The sequence below is a fragment of the Lissotriton vulgaris genome, chromosome 5 (assembly GCF_964263255.1).
Source record: "Lissotriton vulgaris chromosome 5, aLisVul1.2, whole genome shotgun sequence".
Classification (NCBI taxonomy): Eukaryota; Metazoa; Chordata; class Amphibia; order Caudata; family Salamandridae; genus Lissotriton; species Lissotriton vulgaris.
In genome coordinates this window covers 1,681,344,739-1,681,365,135 of record NC_141693.1, presented here as the reverse complement: position 1 = coordinate 1,681,365,135, position 20,397 = coordinate 1,681,344,739, and the positions used below count along the sequence as shown (strand labels likewise).

At 46.6% G+C, this 20,397-nt stretch overlaps 1 protein-coding gene across 1 annotated transcript in view; it reads left to right on the top strand.

Moving 5' to 3' along the window:
- The window catches only part of ACE (angiotensin I converting enzyme), a 212,610-nt gene extending 192,602 nt beyond the window's left edge, over positions 1-20,008 (top strand). Inside the window, exons 23-25 of the mRNA XM_086923822.1 lie at positions 6,540-6,662; positions 14,010-14,191; positions 18,613-20,008. Of these exons, the coding sequence (XP_086779948.1) occupies positions 6,540-6,662; positions 14,010-14,191; positions 18,613-18,809 (502 nt within the window). The 3' untranslated portion in view covers positions 18,810-20,008. The remainder of the gene's footprint in view (positions 1-6,539; positions 6,663-14,009; positions 14,192-18,612) is intronic.
- Positions 20,009-20,397: the final 389 nt, after the last annotated feature.

Genomic DNA, 20,397 nt, shown 5'->3' with positions numbered 1-20,397 from the left:
AAATCAGAAGCAAGCTGCTGATTTCAGGATCAGAGGGACGGTCGAAGTGTAGATTTAAATCACCAATGATACTAAAGTTGGTGGCTATCAGCACCAGGGAACCAGCTGCCTCAATGATAGCAGATTTAAAATTCAAGGCCGGCCCCGGGAGCGGTAGACTAACAAACCTGTCATAGAGGAATGAGCGCCAAAGGAAATTACAAAACTAAACACATCCTCCTTGACAAATGTACAGTGGTAGCAGGACTTGAAAATGACAGCTATGCCCCATCTCTAGACTCCGTGTTTAAAGTCAAGATACTGAAGCCCAGGGGGAGCGCTAGGCCCGGTTTAGCCACCATGGAATCAGTCAACCAGGATTCGGTTAGGAAGAACACATCAGGTGATTCGTCCTCTATTAAGCCATAAATCTCCATGTAATGTTTAGCCAAAGAGCGGACATTGAGGGATAAGATTTTCCCAGAGGGCCTGGGTAGAGATAAAGGATGACGGGGGTAGCACGGGATGGGAATCATAGCCGCTATTAAGACAGCAGAAAGGCCCCTCCACAACATCCACCAAGGGCTGTCTGCATGAGCTTAACCGCCGGTCAATGGACATCAGGTCTTCTCTGGTGTATAATGGCACACTTGACTTAAAACCACCAGCATTTCTAGCGTCTGGCGTCGTCCAGGCGCGGATGGCTGCCGAAGGGCTTGCCTTTGGTACGCTTTTGGCGCGCCACCGGCGCTCCCGCACCATGGGCAGCCTAAGTAGTGTGTCCAGGAACAAGGAGGTGGAAGACTAGACTGCCTCCTCTAACAAGATGGCGGCAGGGAAATGGCAACCGGAAGTGGATTTACACCAGCTAGGGCTATGCAGTACTCCCTCCGCAACAAACAGTCCCCCAATGGCTGCGGTGGACCAGGTAGGTGCACAACCAAGCAACACACCATCTCCTCAATCTCAATGCAAGTAAGTAAGTGCATCAGGTACAGTTAATTTTAAAAATGAGCATCCAAAATAATTTTTAAAAAGTACATTCAAGGTTAATACATAAAGCGAGCAGCACGCGAAGCATACGTTTAGCCGTCCGTTTCTACTGACAACTGCTAGCTCATCAAGTCCCCCCACTTCTTTGTATTTGTATAGGACCTGTGCCCTAGTGGTAACACCCTGCTCCATGGCCCTCTAGACTCCAAACTTTCTCTTCTTCGGGGCAGCAGCCTGGTGAAATGTGTATGATCACCTCATGCCACAGCACCATCTTTCAAACCAGCTGCCAGCTGATTCATTTACAAAGCCATCATGATCAGCCCCCTTGTATCTTGAGGACAGGTTCACTATCTCTGACAGCTGTTGGCACACCTCCAGCCAGGACACCACTTAAAATAGAGACAACAAAATGTGAAAAAGAACAAAAAGCAAGTTAATGGGTGTTGGAAATGGGGGTTGCCCAAGTCTCAAAGGGGGTAGCATGGCATCAAGCGGGCAGGCCAAACTTCGAGGACATGTGAAGCATTCACGCAGTACCCTCAGTCAACACACCAGGCACACCACAAAAGAGGCAGGACACCAATTTGAGTTGGAAAAAGATACGTCATTTAGTAGGGTTTCCAACCTGCAAGTCAAAAATGCATTTACAGTGTCATCATAACACGGCGCCAACTGGCACCAGAGCCAAGTATTTCAGAGGGGGAATTATTTACATAGGAACAAAAAGGGTTTGAGTCCATAGACCATAGCTGTAAGGAAAAAGGATGGTTAATAAATCATTAGACCTGGGGCCAATCTGGCGGGGCCAACTCAGGCTCTCATCCTTAGGGGGTTGGCTGAAAATGTAAGATACAACATTATGCATAAATACACCTCATGCGTTACAACGCCAATCCCCACCCCTGTAAAGGAAAACATCAGGGCATCATAGTACATCATAAATAGGAGCACCTGTAATAAAAGGCACAATCACCTGCACGGTGGCACAAAAGCATGCAATTAACCATTAGATAGGAAGGTGGCCTTACCATAAACGTATAAACAGTAGCCTAAGAGCCAGGCCTAACCTCAGGGACCATCTGGCTACAGGTAACAATGGCATTTCATTAGGCCTATCGTCTGGCTAGGTGTATCAAACGTCAGGCGGAACATACCTCGCCTAGCATTAACATCAGGTAGGGCCCCCCTCATAGATAAGGAACACCTATACAGAACCGGGTAGGCTCCCTCTACCCTTAACCTAGGGCAACCCTCCTCGGGGCATACATATAGAGGTGGGATGTCAGGTCTACAACACTCCAGGGAAAATTAGGCAGCAAGCAAAAAGATGCATTCCAATGGGCCTCTCACTTGGCTGTATATGACAACCCTTTCCCTGGGGACCACTACAACCTTCTACCTCCCTCCTGTGATCCTTAGGGTGAGCAAGGGCTTCTAAAAGCAGTTCAGTACGCCTCCCTGGTATCCTGGGGCTCTGAGGCAGCAGTCACCAACAGCCTTTAGTTGGTTTCTAGGCACTTGGGCCCCACTTAGTCAATAGAGGCAGGGGGGGGAGGCGGACACCGACCCTGTGTCCCGTTGCCCTCTCTACCCCCCACACTGTACATTATTGCCCACACTCACCGGGCTGTCCAGGGCCTCCTTTGCGGTGGGGGCAGGCACCGGCAATGTGCCTCGATGCCCCTGCTGCAACGTGCTCTCAATTGCAGGGCTTCCCTGACCAACTGGGAGCCCTGCGGGTCCTGCAGCACCTTCCTGCGACTTCCGATTCTCCCAGGCCCCTCTTATCCTGTGGGGACCTGGACTGCAAGGCGTAGGGGCAGGCACCGGCAATGTGCCTCGAGGCCCCCTGGCGTAGCACACGCAGAGGGGAACTCTACTCCCCTCTGGGGGAGTCACCCGGCTCCTTCTCTTCCCTGGGTGGTCGGGGCGGCTCAATCGGGGCTCCCTCGACTGCACGGGAGCCTCGCAGCTGCTCTAGTCCGGGCGCCTCAGGTCGAGAGGCGGGGCTGGCACCGACAGTGTGCCCCGGCCCCGCCTGCCTCACCGGTCCCTCGCGTGGGGACACAGACCGGCGGGGTGGCCTCCCGCTCCGGTTGCTCCTCTCGGGGCCCCCTCCTTGGCATGGGGGCCCCGCAACGAAGCTTCACCCGGGTCCCCCTCCTACCTCACGGGGACCCGGGGCTTCGACTCCGCTTCTTCCTGTCTTCCCGGCCGCCCGGGCAGGCGACCAATCCCTGCGCGGCGTTGGCGGGGCGGGCCAATGGCGCGGCCGGACGCCCCCGTCACATGGGCAGGTCGAGGCTGGCTTCTCGGGCCCAGCGCGGCCCTTTCTCTACTCCGGCGGCCCTCTCCTCACACCGGGGGCCGCCGCAACGGCATCCACAACGGTGGGGGTCCCTCTGGCGACACCGGGCTGCGGCGGTGACGACGGCACCAGTAAGGGGTAGGCTCCCTTCTTAATTAATTAATTATATGGCGGAAAGCGCCAAAACGAGGGTTGGCTCCTCCAACGCTATTTCTCCTCACAGCGCCAGGCCACGGCAGTGACTTTTGGCGGCAATAAAGGGGTAGGCTCCCTTAGCGCTATGTAGCGGCGAGAGCACGCCTCCTCAACCGGCGCTATTCACAGGATTCCACCGTCTCCTCACGCAGAGCGCTCCACAATGAGGGGTAAGCTCCCTTAGCGCTATTCATAACGCACGGCACCTCCTCTGGCCACAACCTCAGCATCTTCCTTGTCAGGCTGAGGGGGCAGGAATTGAGCGCCTCACCACAAGGAGCTGGACAGGCAGTAACAGTCTTAGGCGGCCATTGTTCACCCCCCTGGGCAAACAGCACTCCAGGGGCCACAACAGCCACAGTCCCTCACAGGGGCCCAATCCTCCTCAGGCGGCTCCACACGGGCAAACTCCTCACCTCCTGGGGGGAAATCCAATTAGCTCCTTCCCTTCCCAGTGCTCTTTCAGCGCGGCGCTGGCAGGGTTCAAGATCCCAACTGTGACAGGGACCTAGTCAGAGGCCCTCCCTTGTCAGGGGCCCATGGGGACAGCATAGGAGGGGGTTCTAGGGGTGCAGGGCCCAGCTCACAGGCCCATGTGGCGGTAGCACCTCACAGCAGGTCCCCTCTCTTCCTTGTCCCTGCGCTGACTAAAACTCTGGTGACACTTTCCCCTATTTATACCCTCCTCCCAGGCAGTGCCAGGACCTTCTAGAATGTTGGCACATCTAGCCTAAACTGGTTCTAGGGGAGGGGGTGAGCACCCTGGGTGCCAGGCTTTCCCTCCAAAACTAGGGGTAGCTGGGTAATATTATCTAGACCGCTGACCTATGTCAGTCCAGTGGCAAAACCCATGGCCATGGCATCCATTTTAAAAACAATACATTTCAGTCAGGTACATTTCCAAAATGGGGGTGCAGTTTTAAAATGGGGGATTTTACAAGTGCTCACATTATGTCAGGTAATTACATTTTCACAAGGTGTCTCACACCACTCATGGCCTATACAGGTTTAATCCCATGGGGGAGACAATCCAGATAAGGGGGTCAAAAGCGAAAAATTTTGGGGGAAAAAGGCCAAGTCCAACAATGGGCTTATTCCATCTATGCTTTCAGGATCTGGAACAACACCCCAATATCTATCAGGACCGCCCCAACTCTGCTCCAGCTCAAGAAAGGGCTAAAAATGCACCACCTCAAAGAACACTTCATTACAACACACAGTTCACAGATCAGCAATCGGTCAAATCACTTGTTGAAGATTAGCAACTGAGAAAATCGGGTATTTACAATATACAGATGACATAGTCATTCTGAGTCACGCTCCCATCAGGCTACAAAGGGCAATTAATGCTTGGGTAGAATATAAAAAGCAACGTAGCTTAGAGATGAAATCAAACAAAATAAAAATAGTACGCCTAGTTGATAAAAAAATCAAGTCATTCACTTGGGGTGCAAAGGACAAATGCGCAGAAGTAGTATTATTCTACAAGTATCTTGGCATCTACGTCAGCTGACCTTTATACAACACCTGGCCTCCTTACAAGCTGAAGTGCAGTCCCTAACCTTTGCATTGAAGTTGTTTAAAAAATACTTACCTGCTCTGCACAGCTGCACCTGTTACCAGTCATGGCAGCCAAGCTTTTACCCGCTGTGGCATATGGATCAGAAATTATGCATGGAAAGGAGGCAACCAAGCTGAATTCAATACAAACAAAGTGTATACACGTGTCTTTCGCTTGCCTTAGTCAATCTCTCCAGCTCAAGTTCGGCCAGAATTCAAGCTAAAAAAAAAATCAAGTGACACAAAACTTGAATGCCTTCTTCAAGGTATGTTTGTCATTTCGTGCTGCGGAGGGCGGATCTCTAAGCAACTTATTCTGGCAAAAAATATAGGTACAGATGAGTATAAAAAACAAGCAAAATCACGGGAAGGCCACTTACAGTTGGCAATTGAAGGCCTTGGCTTTAGAGAAGCATGGGCCCTCCCCACTGCAAGGGCAGCCTTCTCCCTGGTAAGCAATGCCGCGACATAAATCCTGTCATCACTGCAGAATAAATCCTCATTAGCAAGGGAATGTTATGCTTGGCCAGTCATCAACACTTATCAGAAGCTGGAGCCCAAAGCATATCTTACAACTCACTGTTCTTTGGCTTTAAAATGTCACTTCATGATGTTTCGCTTTGGCCAATTCGATACAAAGGACATTATACCATCTTGGAAGAGCTGCCTGATCCAATCAAATTGTCGTTTGTATAGATATCAGCAAGAATCGGTCACCCACATATTCTGCAGTCTTTGAGACAAAGAAGGAAGTTACTCAGACCACTACTCCAGCAATTCTAATCCGGAACTGCAGACAAGCAGTCATCTCCTGGCTGAGCGGAGCCTCAACCCCCCTAACCTGCCGGGTACAAAATTCCTGAACTGGGTCAAGAAGTTACAGGGCGATTTATAGTATTAAGGTACTCTGAGGAAAACTCAATTGGGTCAAAATGACTTATTACTTAAAGCCTTCGCACCCGCATCTGTATCAATGAGCGGATGGAGGTTTTAGCAAATCACGAAGACTATGGTTTTGTATATAAATGAAACCGGGAAGTTGCCACTACATGTCTTTGATATTTTAGTTTGCTGTACTTTGCTTATCTCATGTTAAGGTAACAAGTAACTCATACTTTTAAATAATTTTACCAAAAATAGTGTACACCGAGTGAAGTGAATTGACACCACGATTTTTATAATGTTTTTTATTAACTATGCAATAAACGTACTGACACTTGTTGACTGTTTCCTTGCATTTGGCCGTGTACAACCGTTTATTGCTTTTGGCTATGTTCACCTATACAAATACTCGATACATACATACATATATACATATAATCATACATAAATATACTAACAGAACCAAGAAATATAACTTAGCTGAGATTCATCTGTGCAGTGTTTTTGATGAATATGCTTACCGGGGGGCAATGGGGACCCTAGAAATTGCATCTGCATGCTCGAGGATGTGTGGGTCTTGTATCAGTCACCATGTGATGTCTTTCTTTTCAAACTTCAGGTACTTTGTCAGTTTTGTGATCCAGTTCCAGTTCCACGAGGCCCTGTGTAAAGCAGCCAACCAGGCAGGGCCACTGCACAAATGTGACATCTACAAGTCCACAGCAGCAGGAAAGCTTCTTGGGTAAGTAATGAAAAGGTTCATGCCTGAGTGTGTGCTCTGGAGGGCCTCTCCCTCTCGTGTCATGGAGCTTACTCTAGGGACACCAGACAAGCATAAAAGGGTAGGTAGGGTTTTTAGGGCTCAGGGAAGAGTAGTGTTAAGAGTTAGTAAAGGGATTTTAGGATTCAGGGAAGGGTGAATAAAGGGGTAATAAGAGGGGTTTAAGATCCAGGAAAGGGTAATGGGTATGAGGATGGCAGGGTTCATGGGTTTTGTAGTTCTAAAGTGTAATTAGGGCCTTTTAGGGTTAAGGAAAGGGTAGCAGCAAGGGGTAGTAAGGGATTTTAGAGTTCAGGGAAGGGTAGCATTAAGGGTAGTTCTGGTATTGGAAGCACTAAAGGGTGCTGGGTTGGTGTGGATTGAGTCAAGGCCAACTTCAAAAGCGGCAGGGTTACACAGGATGCTGCGATGGTGACGTTTGGGTATAGGCATGCCTTAACAGCTGCAATACCCATAGCATACCTGGGTTGTGAGGCTCTGGTCAGGCCAGGCATCAGGTACTCACCAGACATTGCACAGAGAAGCTGGGAATGCTGAGGCTAAAGTCAGGCCTTAGTATCTCCATGCATGCATTATTCGTGGTTATTCCCTATTGGATGCTTCAGTTCAGGCTCAGCACAGCAGTAGTGAGGATCACGTAATACTGCACAATGCTTGGGTGTGTACCGAAGGCATTGTCATGTGTGTTTAATCATTTGTGCACTATACATTAAGATGTAAACTCGATGTTTAGTATTGTGCTAGGTAGGATAGTGTGGCATTTGTAAGTTGTAATGATATTTAGCGTGTGATGATGCACAATGTATTGTGTAGTACATTTTGTGTTGTGATGTCTGTGCTATGTTTTCACGATGTTGCGCTGGTCTGTGCACTGTTTTGTGTATAGTGTATTATGTGCTACAATAATGATTAGGATGTGTGCTTTGTATACACTAATGTCTTTAATAGATGCATGCTGTGCAGGATTTATGTATACACCAATGTGTGTACATGTACATGCTGAGCAGTATTGTATATTGTGGTCAGTGAGTAACATTTTCCACTTTGTGATGATCTGTGACTTTCAGAGTGTGTTGTGAAGTTGAGGCATACACTATTTTGTGTGCTGTGCTACTCCCCTAACTAATCCATTACATGAGCTTGTGATGTAGCGCCTTCTAAACCTGTAGACCGGCAGTGATGTACCCCCAAACATGTCCATGCGTGAACATGTTTAGTTGGCAGAGCACTAGGAAACCCTTTCTGGGTAGCCATGCGCTATATAAATCCTATTATCATAACATAAAGCGCTACATCTCCTGAGCCCCACGTGGACTTGCAACGCAGTGCCACCTAACAACAATGCCAGCCGGCAGTACAGCGTCTCTTAACATGCGCATGGCACGATCCCAGCAGTGCAGTGTCTTTTACTGGGCCATGGCATGGACTGGCTGTGCAGTACCCCCTAACGTATCCATGGCATCAAATTGCAGTGCAGTATCTTCTATCTCGGCTGTGGTGTGGATATGACGTGTGTAGTAAACGATGTCCAAAGACAGAGTAGATTTCCAAAGGTTTGTTTATTGGAAGTAGGATACAGCATAAGAGCAGACCATCCACAGCAGCAGAAGCCAGTAAACTGCCACTGAGTGGAATGCACATAGAGAAACAGGGAAGGTGGAACATGGAACATGGAATAGGAACAGTAAACACATTCTTGAGATAACTAGAAAGCCAACCTATGTACTACACATCTTCTTCCTTTCTGTTGTTTGAGAAAAAAAAAAAAAAAAAAAAAAAAAAAAGAAACTTAACAAATAAAGTCCTGAAGGTAAGTAGGAGGCCGGCGAGGCCTAAGAGGACGTGCAGAAAGGGAAGAACTCTGAAGGGGGACCGGGCCCTGCAACAGAGCAGGAGCATCACCCCCACCAGAAACATTGACTTCATCCTGTGCACGAGAGTCAAGGGAAACACTATTAAAAACTAGGTGACCATCAATATCATTAGCCAGCAAGTAACCGCTAGTATCAGAATCAACAGGGCATGGGGTGGAAGAAACAGAGGCATCGGAAGCATCAGGGTGCACAGAGACCAAAGAGGAAGAGGTCCTCTGTCTCTTGTAAAGAGCAACTCTCCTGAAGTTCCAGCATTCACCATTATTAAGGATGACGCAATGGTTAAGCACCTTCTTGACCTTAAAAGGACCCTTGAACTTGGAGAGGCCTTTCTTTAACCTACCCAGTTTGATTTTGACTAAATCTCCCACACAAAAAGGAGAAGAGGAAGTGATATCGGAAGGAGAATCAACATCAGTTTGAATATCATCTGGAAAATTACCCTGAGCCTGCAGAGTAACGACATCCTTCATCCATGAGGGAACTAATTTCAGACCAGGATCACGCCCTCTCATCAATTGAAATGGGGACAAATCCCCATTAGCCAAAGGAGTGGTACGATATGCCCATAGCATTTCATTCACCATCTTCCTGACAATGTGACCACCACTAGATGCCATCTGAATAATACCCTTAACCACTTTATTGGCTCTCTCACAGACCGCATTACCCTGAGGGTTGTATAAAGATGTGTGGTGATGGGAAACACCACACTCCTTCAAGAAAGTCTCCATATCCTTGGAGATGAGTTGTGGACCATTATCTGTGATTAAGACAGAAGGCAAACCCTCATCCTTAAAGAGGTCGCCCAGAAACTTGATGGAGTTGGAAGTAGTGATATCATTGGTAAAATGAACCACTAACCACTTGGTGAACACATCAATAACAACAATGACGAATCTATCACTCTCCCCTAGCTCGCCCATAGGGCCAATAAAATCAAGAGCAATAGTATGCCAGGGCAAATTTGGAGATGAAATGTGTGCACTATCAGCCAATTTCGGACCAGTTTTCAACCGCTTCTCCCCTTCTCTACAGAGAGAGCAATTTACAACCCAATCTACAACCTGTGAGTCAACCCCAGGCCACCAGAAGTGATCCTTAAGACGTCTTTGGGTAAGGGTCTGACCCATGTGACCCTCATGTGCCAAAGCCAAAAGCTTGGTCCTCAAACCAAAGGGGGGCACAAATTTCTCACCCTTAAAAAGGATGTCACCAACAATAGAAAGATCATCTAAGACCTTAATGTAAGGCCGAACAGCAACTGAGACAGCACTCTCTCTCCTAGAGCCCAATGTTATAAGTTTGATGACTTCTTGAAGAGTAGCATCAGCAGACATCTCCCTAGACCAGTCACTGGAAGAAAAAACACCCTCTCCCACAAAAACAGCATCCTCAACAGAGGCTACAGCTACATCATCCAAATCTAACGACACAACTGAATTACAAGGGGCACGCCAATCCAAAGATAATCTGGAAAGACAATCGGCTTGGACGTTTCTCCAACCAGGAATGTACTCCACTGAATACTGAAACTCTTGCAACCTAGCTGCCAGCTTCATAAGTCGAGCAGAACCCTTTCCGGCCCCACCAGGAGAGAGGACTTTGATGAGGGGCTTGTGGTCAGAACGTAGAATGAACTTCATGCCCCATAAGTAAGTACGGAAGTATTCGACAGCCCAAGAGGCAGCCAATGCTTCCCTCTCGATAACAGAGTAGTTCTTTTCAGTATCGGTGAGGGTCCTGGAGGCGAAAGCAATGGTGACCTCTGACCCACCACTCAATTGGGACAACATAGCACCCAGACCATGCGCACTGGCGTCAACTGTGACAATAGACTTATTATGTACATCAAAGGGAGATAACATTTTGGCATCACAAATCTCATTTTTGATGTTAACAAAACATTTTTCTTGTTCAGGTCCCCAAGTGAAACCCACACCCCGCTTGAGCAAAGATCTTATTGACACAGTCTTATCAGAAAAGTTCTGTACAAACTTAGAGTAGTACTCTATTAAACCCATAAAAGAGCGAAGTTGGTCTTTGTCAGAAGGTGAGGGTGCAGAACGAATAGCCTCACACAAGTTCCTCTTGGGTTTTATGCCAGAGGAAGTGATGGTGTAGCCCAAATAGTCTACTTCACACACACCAAACAAACACTTATCCTTACGTAAAGTTAGACCAGCCTCAGATAACTTTTCAAGGACAACACTGAGTGTGAAATTGTGCTGGGATTCAGTAAGACCATAAATCAGGATATCGTCTTGGAAGTAGACCACTTTAGGTACACCTTCAAAAATACCTGACACCATGCGTTGAAAAACGCTAGCTGCTGACTTGAGGCCAAAGGGCAAACGAGTAAACTGGAAGGTACCCCAAGGAGTGATAAAAGCTGTTAGGGACTTAGAATCTTTATGTAAGTCAATTTGGTGGTACGCACTCCTTAGGTCCAATTTAGAAAAAAATTTTGCCCCATTAAGTGTGGTGACTAGCTCAGATATATTAGGTAACGGGAAAGTGTCAGCGACAACACAGTGATTGAGAGACCTGAGGTCGACACAGAAACGGAGTTTGCCGTCAGACTTCTTGGTGACAACAATGGGCGAAACCCAAGGGGAGGCCTCTACAGGTTCAATGACCCCAGAACCCAACATGTCATCAAGTAAGCCCTTGACCTCATCCCTGATGATAATAGGAATGCGCCTTACCTTGTGCTGAACGGGGATTGAATTGGGTTTAACTATAATTTTGTGTGAATAGCCCTTAAGCCTTCCCAAACTCTCACCAAACACATTCTTGAATCGAGCAAGCAAAGAAGACAACTCAGTGTCCTCCACAACCATAACCTGAGGGTCAGCTCGAGGATTGACCACAATGCAAAGATCATATTGGTGTATCCAACCAAGGATAGCAGGACCAGATTCCGAGACATAAACCTTTCCAAAAATATGTCTCGTAGTGAACACAATGTTAGCCTCGAAGTACCCAAGAATATTTAGTGGCTCACCCTGGTACCCACCAGGAGAGATATCTGTAGGAAAGAGAGAACCGGCACCCCACAATTCAACAAACATGGAGTTGGGAATAATGGTGTAACGCGAACCAGTGTCCACCATCAAGTAAATGTGCTTGTCATTAATAATGAAAAGAGCCTTAGGTCTGTTTCTGCGTTTCTGGTCTTCATGTTGAAGATCACCGTCCTTACCAACCACTAAAATTTTGTCAGTGCCATCTTTTTCCCCTGGAATGTCAATAACACATGAAACAGAGGAGCGTGCTCTACCTCTGCAAACACGAGCATAATGCCCCAATTTACCACATTTCATGCATTCCTGCTTGGAAGCAAAGCAAAACTTTGAATCGGAAGCATGTGCAAGACTGCCACATCTAAGACATTGCCTGGAAGAAAAAGGTTTAACAGTATTATTAGTCTTAGCATTGACAGTTTTCTTGTTGAAGAATTTTCTCTGTTTAAGAAGAGCAACTTCGTCTTGATCATCATTTTCCTGACTAGGACACATGTCCGAATGACAAGACACCTCACCAACGTCACTTGAAATAGCTCTTTTCTCCAACTCTTTCATACACCCCTGGGATTGTTCAACAACTTTTGCCAAATCAATTGCTGTTTGCAGATTGGGATTTTTGGCTGCCCAAAGACGTTCCTGGATCTTTTTGTTATTACATTGTACAATGAGCTGATCCCTGATCAGTTCATCAGTCATGTTGCCAAACTTGCATTTCACTGACATTTCTCGTAGTCTGGAAACAAAGTCATCTATGCTCTCACCAGCTCTTTGACTTTTGGTGTAAAATTTATATCTGTTCATAACTAGGTTCTCTTCCTTAGCATACCTGATCTCAAGACGAGACACAGCCTCTTTATACTCATCCAATGGTGCTTGTGCGCCAGGTACCAGGACTTGTGGCAAGAACCTAAAGACACGTTGTCCTTCCTTACCAAGACAACCCAAAAGAAGTGCCTTCTTGCGTTTGGCAGAAAACTCTTGGGCATCCAAGGCATCCAGATAATTCTCAAACATGGGAAACCAGTCTTCCCATGATATGCTGGGCTGGCCAGGCGAGGAGAGAAAACTAGGTGGTAGGACAATAGAGCCAGAGTGAAAGGAAGATTGGTCAGACATGTTTAGAACTGTGGTGAGAGGCAGAGACTGTACTAAATGATGTTAATGGCAAAATAACACAAAATTCAAAACAAATGGCAATGTTTCAGTACAAAATGGAAAGTTAGCGTAATCCAGAAAACAACGCTACAAACAACAACGATTTACTTGTGAAAAATGCGCATAAGACGAGCGCATCGTCGTTGCTCTGCTGGAGTCGGATCGGTGACCATGGAAACCCACAATAGCTCCTCAGCGCGATGACGTTGACACGCTAAAACCATGGAAACCCACAATGGCTCCTCGGCGCGATGACGTCGACACGTTGATACGCCAGTTCCTGAAAGACGCAGCGCGTTAGGATGAGTCGCGCAGAGAAAGGAAAGCTCCAAGAGACGTCACAGGAAGAATCGCTGACTCCCCCGGAGGATTCCAATGCGTCATCAGAGTGAAAGCGGTAGCGCCGGAGTAGGAGGCAGGCTGAGAAGACGACAGAAGGACAAAACGAGGTAAAACGGAGACAGGCGCAGGTAAACACTTGCCAGTTCCGTCGCGATGTCCAATTAGAGGCTGTCAGGTCTTCTGAGGCAGCGTAGAGTAGATCCAACTCGAATCGGTCTGCTCTTGTATCCCTCTGCTGTGACGAGATGATAGAAGAAACTGCAGGGGTTCAAGAAGCGTCGCCAAAATACTGTGGTAAACGATGTCCAAAGACAGAGTAGATTTCCAAAGGTTTGTTTATTGGAAGTAGGATACAGCATAAGAGCAGACCATCCACAGCAGCAGAAGCCAGTAAACTGCCACTGAGTGGAATGCACATAGAGAAACAGGGAAGGTGGAACATGGAACATGGAATAGGAACAGTAAACACATTCTTGAGATAACTAGAAAGCCAACCTATGTACTACAACGTGCAGTACCTTAAAACGGTGTCACAGCATCTACCTGCAGTGCCTTCTCTTACAAGATGGCGGCCTGCAGTGCTGTTCCCCCAAAAGTGTCCATTGCACAACCGCAATGTGGTCTTGCGGTGCTGAATCTGCATTAATGTACCCCCACACTTATCTGTGACATGAACAATAAGTTGACATGCAGTGCCGTACGCTTAAACATAGCCACGGCATCAGCTTGCAGTGCAGCACGTCTGCACGTCCATATGTACCAGCGGTGCAGTGAAATGTAACAGAGTCATGCAGTGGGCCTGCAGTGCAGTGCCTTCGCAGAGTGTGTGTGATTTCCAGTTTTGCTCAGTGCACTGCCCTTTGCCACCCATACCAAACTGCCCGCTGGGCTCTTCCTTCCCTCTGCAGGGACGCCATGAAGTTGGGCTACAGCAAGCCCTGGCCAGAGGCCATGCAGATGATCACAGGCCAGCCCAACATGTCTGCTGACGCTCTGATGAAGTATTTCCAGCCACTGACCGACTGGCTCATTCAGGAGAACAAGAAGAACGGGGACACCATTGGCTGGCCCGATTACAACTGGAGCCCTGGTAAGTCAAAGGGAGCCGTCTAAGCAGACACGTCATCTTGACTTCTGTGTGATTAAACCACCATCTGTGCTCCCCTGGGGGCATCTAAATCTAATACTTCAATGTATCCATTAGTCTATGAAGAGGAAGGGGACACTGAGATGTAGCAGTACTGCATTACCTCTTAATTTAAATGTGTGGAATTTGGCTTATATTCCTGCCATCTTCTGGTTAACTACAGTATTGTATTTCGAAATCTATCACAGGATATTTTTGTTATACACAATAGTATTGTAACGTCGAATGTATATATCTCTTCACGCCCTATTGTGGTGTTTTCTGACGGGTAGCTCACCACACTGTGGAGTTGTGCGTGGTTTGCAGTGTTGCACTTGTTGTGAGCCTCTATGGGAAGTGTTTTGATGTCACGTGTGAGTGACCAGAGAGGTGCTCTTGTCTTCCTGGGCATTGCTCTCAGCAGTGTGATGGAGGAGATGTGTAAAACACAATGCATTGTCCAGATCCGCACTTTGACAAACTCTATATTGAATCTCGCTATTCCACGCCATACCTCTCTGTGTAATCCCTTCCCATCCAACGCATCCTATTTCATTTCAGTTTTCTCCTATGCCACTATCTATTCAGAAGTGTGACATTTGGAATTGACAGAGTACAGAGGGGATAGAGGGGCTCTATATACTCACTCATTACTCAGTGGGACATTGATTAATTCACCTGGTCATCCACATCCTGGCACATAGAGCATCACTTATACACACACTCGGGGGAGGGGGGGTTTACAAAATGTCCACGCAAGACAGCGCAACCCCCTCGTGAGGCTGTGTTGTGCGACAGGGAGGTAGCAGGAGAGCACCATATTTTTAAAGATATGGCTCTCTCCTCACCTTTCCCTTGCACCGGCGTTAATTTCAGCTGACGAGCGCCATGCACACACCTTAGCACCATAGCGCTAAGGTGTGTGCATGAGTGTAGCATAGGTTTTGTACAGGAAGGCTACTGTTTCTGTACAAAATACTATGCTAGGCATGATGCAAAGATTTCCCACTTTGCATGCGTGCGGCACGCATGCAAAGTCGGAAAAGAAAGGAGAAATTAAAAGCATTTCTCCTTCCTTGTGCCTATTTGAAAATTGCGCAGTTTTCTCACGCTAAACCCAAACTATTGTTTTTAGTAAATTGGGTTTAGCGTGAGACACCTCGGGTGGTTGCATGGGAACGCCCATGCACCGCCCTTGGTACGCCCCCATGGCGCAAAGTAATACGAAGCAGAGCAATTCACTGCTTCGCATCACTTTTACATTTTTTCCAGCGCTAAACAAGTTTAACGCTGGAAAGTTAATTAGGAAAAAACGATTTTGCGCTGTTGTGTGTCACTTTTGTTACGCAAACATGGTACAAAATCTTAGTAAATCCCCCCCCCCCCTGACCCCCCCCCCCCTCGGTAACCTAGTTAGTCACTTAGGTACTTGGGGTGGGCAGAACTCACAGAGTTTAAGTTCACGGAATTCATTTGAGTGACATAAATACCAGAAGTAACTATGTTAGGGGTGTCCAACCTTTTCAATATTGAGATCTACTTTTTGTCAATGAGCTACTAAAAATATCACTTTTGCAGTAGCAACCACATCAGCCAAAATAACAATATTTATCATCCCAATCACGATTACCTATATATACTAACCCAAAATTCCATGCAGAATTACCAATGGTAACATCAAAAATGTTCTATCAATAGGAAATACTTCCACTCGAGTAATGAAATAGCAGCCATAGCAGCAAGGACTTTTGCCACCAAGGAAATACCATCAGCAGTAAGTCTCTATGAGTCAGCAAGAATTGTCATTCAAATATCATATTTACTAGTATTTTGGTGGTGACTGTGAGTTGGCTTGTGGACCGCTAACATACAGGGGCAGTAGAGGCCAATGCCCTAGTGAAGGACCCCACACTATAGAGATGCCCACTGGTTAGGCAGAAATCATTTTGATGAAAGTGCTTCCACTGACATGCCACTAGCACTTTCATAAAAACTGTAATGCTCTGACAGCCATGCCATGTATGTCAGTCACAAATTCGCAAAGCTTTGTTCTGAAATGCAAAGATACAATGGCCTTGATGAGGACTCGGTTTTCTCCCTCTGTGTTACTCCATAAATACTTTTCCTTCTAGTCCTGTAATGCCACCTACATCTAATCCTGTGCATGGTGGTCCTAGGCGGGGAAAATATATGCATCAGAAGCCCCCACAGCATAGGGAGGGGTGTCCGATACATGGATCTACTGGCCGGTGGCAGATGGGCTTCTGGGCCAAGGGTTTCTGTCATAGGATATTCAGCCACTGAATGAGGGAAGCAAAATACGATAGCAGGGATCCCACACTCTAAATTACACATGTTGTCTCCTAATATGAGCCTATTCAGTAATATATAAATTATGCCTTCAAATGTAGGATTTTCATTTTTACTAAGCACTCCATTCTATCATACCTAAGCCTTATACTTGCTGAAAAATACAAACACTATTTTCTCCTACTTCTTGGTGAATGCACATTTGGTCTATAACATCTGTTTGTCACTTTCATCACTGCCTCAAATGGGTAGAATCTGTCTCACATGCCCCTGAGTAATCATCACATGTCTGGGATTTCCAATATAATGCAACAGATGCCCATAATGTGGCAAGGTGGCTGTCATTATGTGAGGGGGGCCACAATATGCCAATGATGGTCAACCTTTGGCTAAGGTCACTGGTGTGGCATATACTGGAAAGAGGGGCCCTTGCTGCCAGGGAGAGTCACCACAGAAAGAGTACACGCTCACACCCAACAATTGCAAACCATGAAATGTGAATGTACTAGCATGCATGTAGCATGTACACACAGATACGAACATTTGTGTACACTCCATATCCATTCTTCAATGGCAAGAGGAACTTACCTATCTCTGCTCCAACTCTGAATCCTTTACTCTTCACCGCTTCTGAACTGATCCTGTTCAGCGCATAGGATTGTGCTCCCTAACCTTGTACTCGAGATGCTGATGTTTTGCCTGCATTCTCACACACACACACACACACACACACACACACACACACACACACACACACACACACACACACACACACACACACACACACACACACACAAACACACATGTGCACACACACACACATACACACACAGGTTGACACTAGAGTGCTCCGCAACAAGACTAAATTGACTCTTGCAACATTTAAGAGACATCACCTGTCAGCTCCAGACCCTTTGAATGACCCACCTGGTTGGGCTTCATATCATGAGCTACTTATTGACACCTGGAGAGATACTGGTAACTCACAAACAACTCGTGGGATGACCCCAAAGTAGATAAATCCATCAACTGTCTCCTTAGGAGACCTTGTACCTAGTCCCTATGCCATCTCTCACTCTGAGTGCGCCCATGAGCTAGGTAGATGACAAGCTAGTGTGCAAGTCAATTGTCCTAAGTGAAAATGTCCCCTTCTGCCTTCTCTAAAGGGAACAGGCTTGGGAAATAGACTACCTCTGATACCCGCTTGTAATTGTCTAGGCTGGTGCCTAGTACACCATCAGGACTGTGAACATACTCATCTGGGACAGAGTGTAAGGGACTGACCTGACATACATACATACATACATACACCCACACGCACACACGAGCACACACTCTCCTCCCTCCCCGGCCTACTTAGTGGCAGTAAAGCTGATTTCCACATATTGACCATGTTAGTGCCTCTGGAATGGTGAGCGGTAACTCACTAGGGGCTTATTCTGAGCCTAATGCTCACCACTCCAAATAGTGTGATGGTGCAGGGTGCAGTGCAGCGACCTCACCAAAGCCTTCGTATCACTGCAGTTCTGTCTTTGCACCCCCCCCCCTCTCTCTCTCAAACAGAACACTCACTCAGTCAGACCTCACCCACGCACATCAATCCACAAGGCCAGCCACCCTTTCAAGTAGATTGGTAGCTAGAACCTGCCCACCTAGATCTTAAACTTACCCTCCCACTCAAAAGGGGTAGGTGCCACTTACCTTGGCCCCACTAGGCTCTGTCTGCCATCTTAGGGGGTTGCCAATAGCATGCTCTGGGTTCACTATCACCTTTATATTACTTATGTGCAGTCTAGTCACTGCTCACACTTTCTGTAGGGAAGAACTATTGCCCCATCCCTTCCCTTACTTGCTCCACTTCCATGGACAATCTTTGTGATTAATATCTAGGAAACCTGGCACCATTCTTTGTGAATAGAGATTTCCCAAGGCATTTTTTGTACGTTTTTCCAACTTAACTTGTGGCTGTGGAGCTCCGAGGGCCAAATGTGACAGGTAATTTACTAAAGTCTGGCCTGTCATTCCAAAAGCATCTTGAACATTAACTTTCCCCTCCCACCCCATTTCTTCCCCAGCTCAAGCAATGGCAGACAGTAAAGTCAATTTCCTGGGGATGTCCCTGGACAGCAACCAAGCCGCGGTGGGGCAGTGGATACTGTTGGTGCTCGGCGTGGCTCTCGTCATTACCATCATCGTATTGGCCGTCAAATTCTCCTCCATCAAGCGGAGAGCCAACAAGTCTGCATCAGAGACGGAGCTGAAGAAGTACTGAGTTGACGTCAAGTGGTGGACATGAGCTCTTTGGGGGCAGGTGGACTTGGTGTCTACCCAAACGCTCAGCCAATCAGAGCACAGAACTCTTTCTCTCAATCAGGTCCTACCTTTTTGACTATGCAAGAGCCAAAGTACATGTTGATTATTTATTGCTAACAATTCTGATTCCATGCATGGCACATACCAACAAACGGTTCTAGTCAATTACTTTGTGGTATATGACCAGAATGGCCATCTGAGCTTTTGACCCTGTACAGTCCCTAATTTAAAATGTGTGTTTTCTTAGGTCTGCAGTGGGGCAGGGGTTGGGAGGATGTGGTTCTTGACACGTTGGCTTTTATTTTGGCAACCTAGAAACCACAGGGAAAGTATGTTTGTTTTGATTTACATAATATTGTTGATGCTTCACCAGCGGCTGTAAATGACTGTTCAACTTGTAATGCTATAAAAAATACCCAAATGTGTTTTTCCTTCAACATCAGCAGTTCCTTGTTCCCTCTGTCCAGTTTCCTTGCTCCTGTGGAGAAAACAATGTTTGAAATGTTTAAAGGTTCGTCCTGTTTAACTGAAGGTGCTACTTTCTTGTTCATGGCTGCATTTCTGCCTCTTATAAAAGTTCATAATTTCAAGAACAGCATTCCCAGAGAAGAGACTGGAAAACAAAGGTCTGACCAGAGCCAATGGAACCTTCTCTTTACACCTGTTGAGTTTCAAGCTCCATCCTGTAGAATTTAATACACTTAGCTATTCCCACTGAATATGAAATCACTCTGCCAGTAATATCTGACTCAATGTCATCATTAGTGGACCGAGTGACATCATCGAGCAGCGCTGCTGATGTCATCCCAAACAGAAACGTGCATAGTAGGCAGTGATTCCCAGGTGCCTGGAACCAGGAACAAGCCACGTTGGGCCACAGGACAAGAAAAAGAAGAGTGTCAAACATTTCATCTTCATCGCAGGAGTGAAAATGTGCTTGCCCAATGCTAATGTTGCATTATTGGGAACAAACAGAAAATGCCATACATTTGCCATATGTTTTTACCAATGTCACTGAGAAATTCTGCGATGCAATTTAGAAACCAGAGGTGAGTGAACTCCAGGGGGATCAAATGCAGAGCATCTTCGAACAACATTTGTGATACTTTTTGATTTGAAATAAATACACAAATAGAGTGCCAAGAAAATTCTGGAAAACCGTGTGTATGCTTTGAGTTTTTTTTTCCTTGTGAAACTAATGAGTAGGATTGGCAAGTATTGTATACAATGTAACGCTGGGTCAGGACTGAAGAGTGGCCCATTCGTGGTAAATTTAGAGGAAGTTTATTTGGTATATGAGTCACAGTTAGAAAGAGTCCTTGTGTGGAAGTCATGCCTCAACAAATCACTGACTGTTCTAATCTCTTCTCACTAGTCCTTTCTACATATGCAACTTTGCCCTAAGTGGGAATTTAACTTGCCCAACGCAAAGATAGGATAATATTTTTGATCTAGGCCTCCAAGAGAGGGCATTGGAATCCGAAAGAGGAGCAAAACGGGTGGTGCAGGCCAGACGATATGGACAGTTGTTGAGAATGTGTGCACGT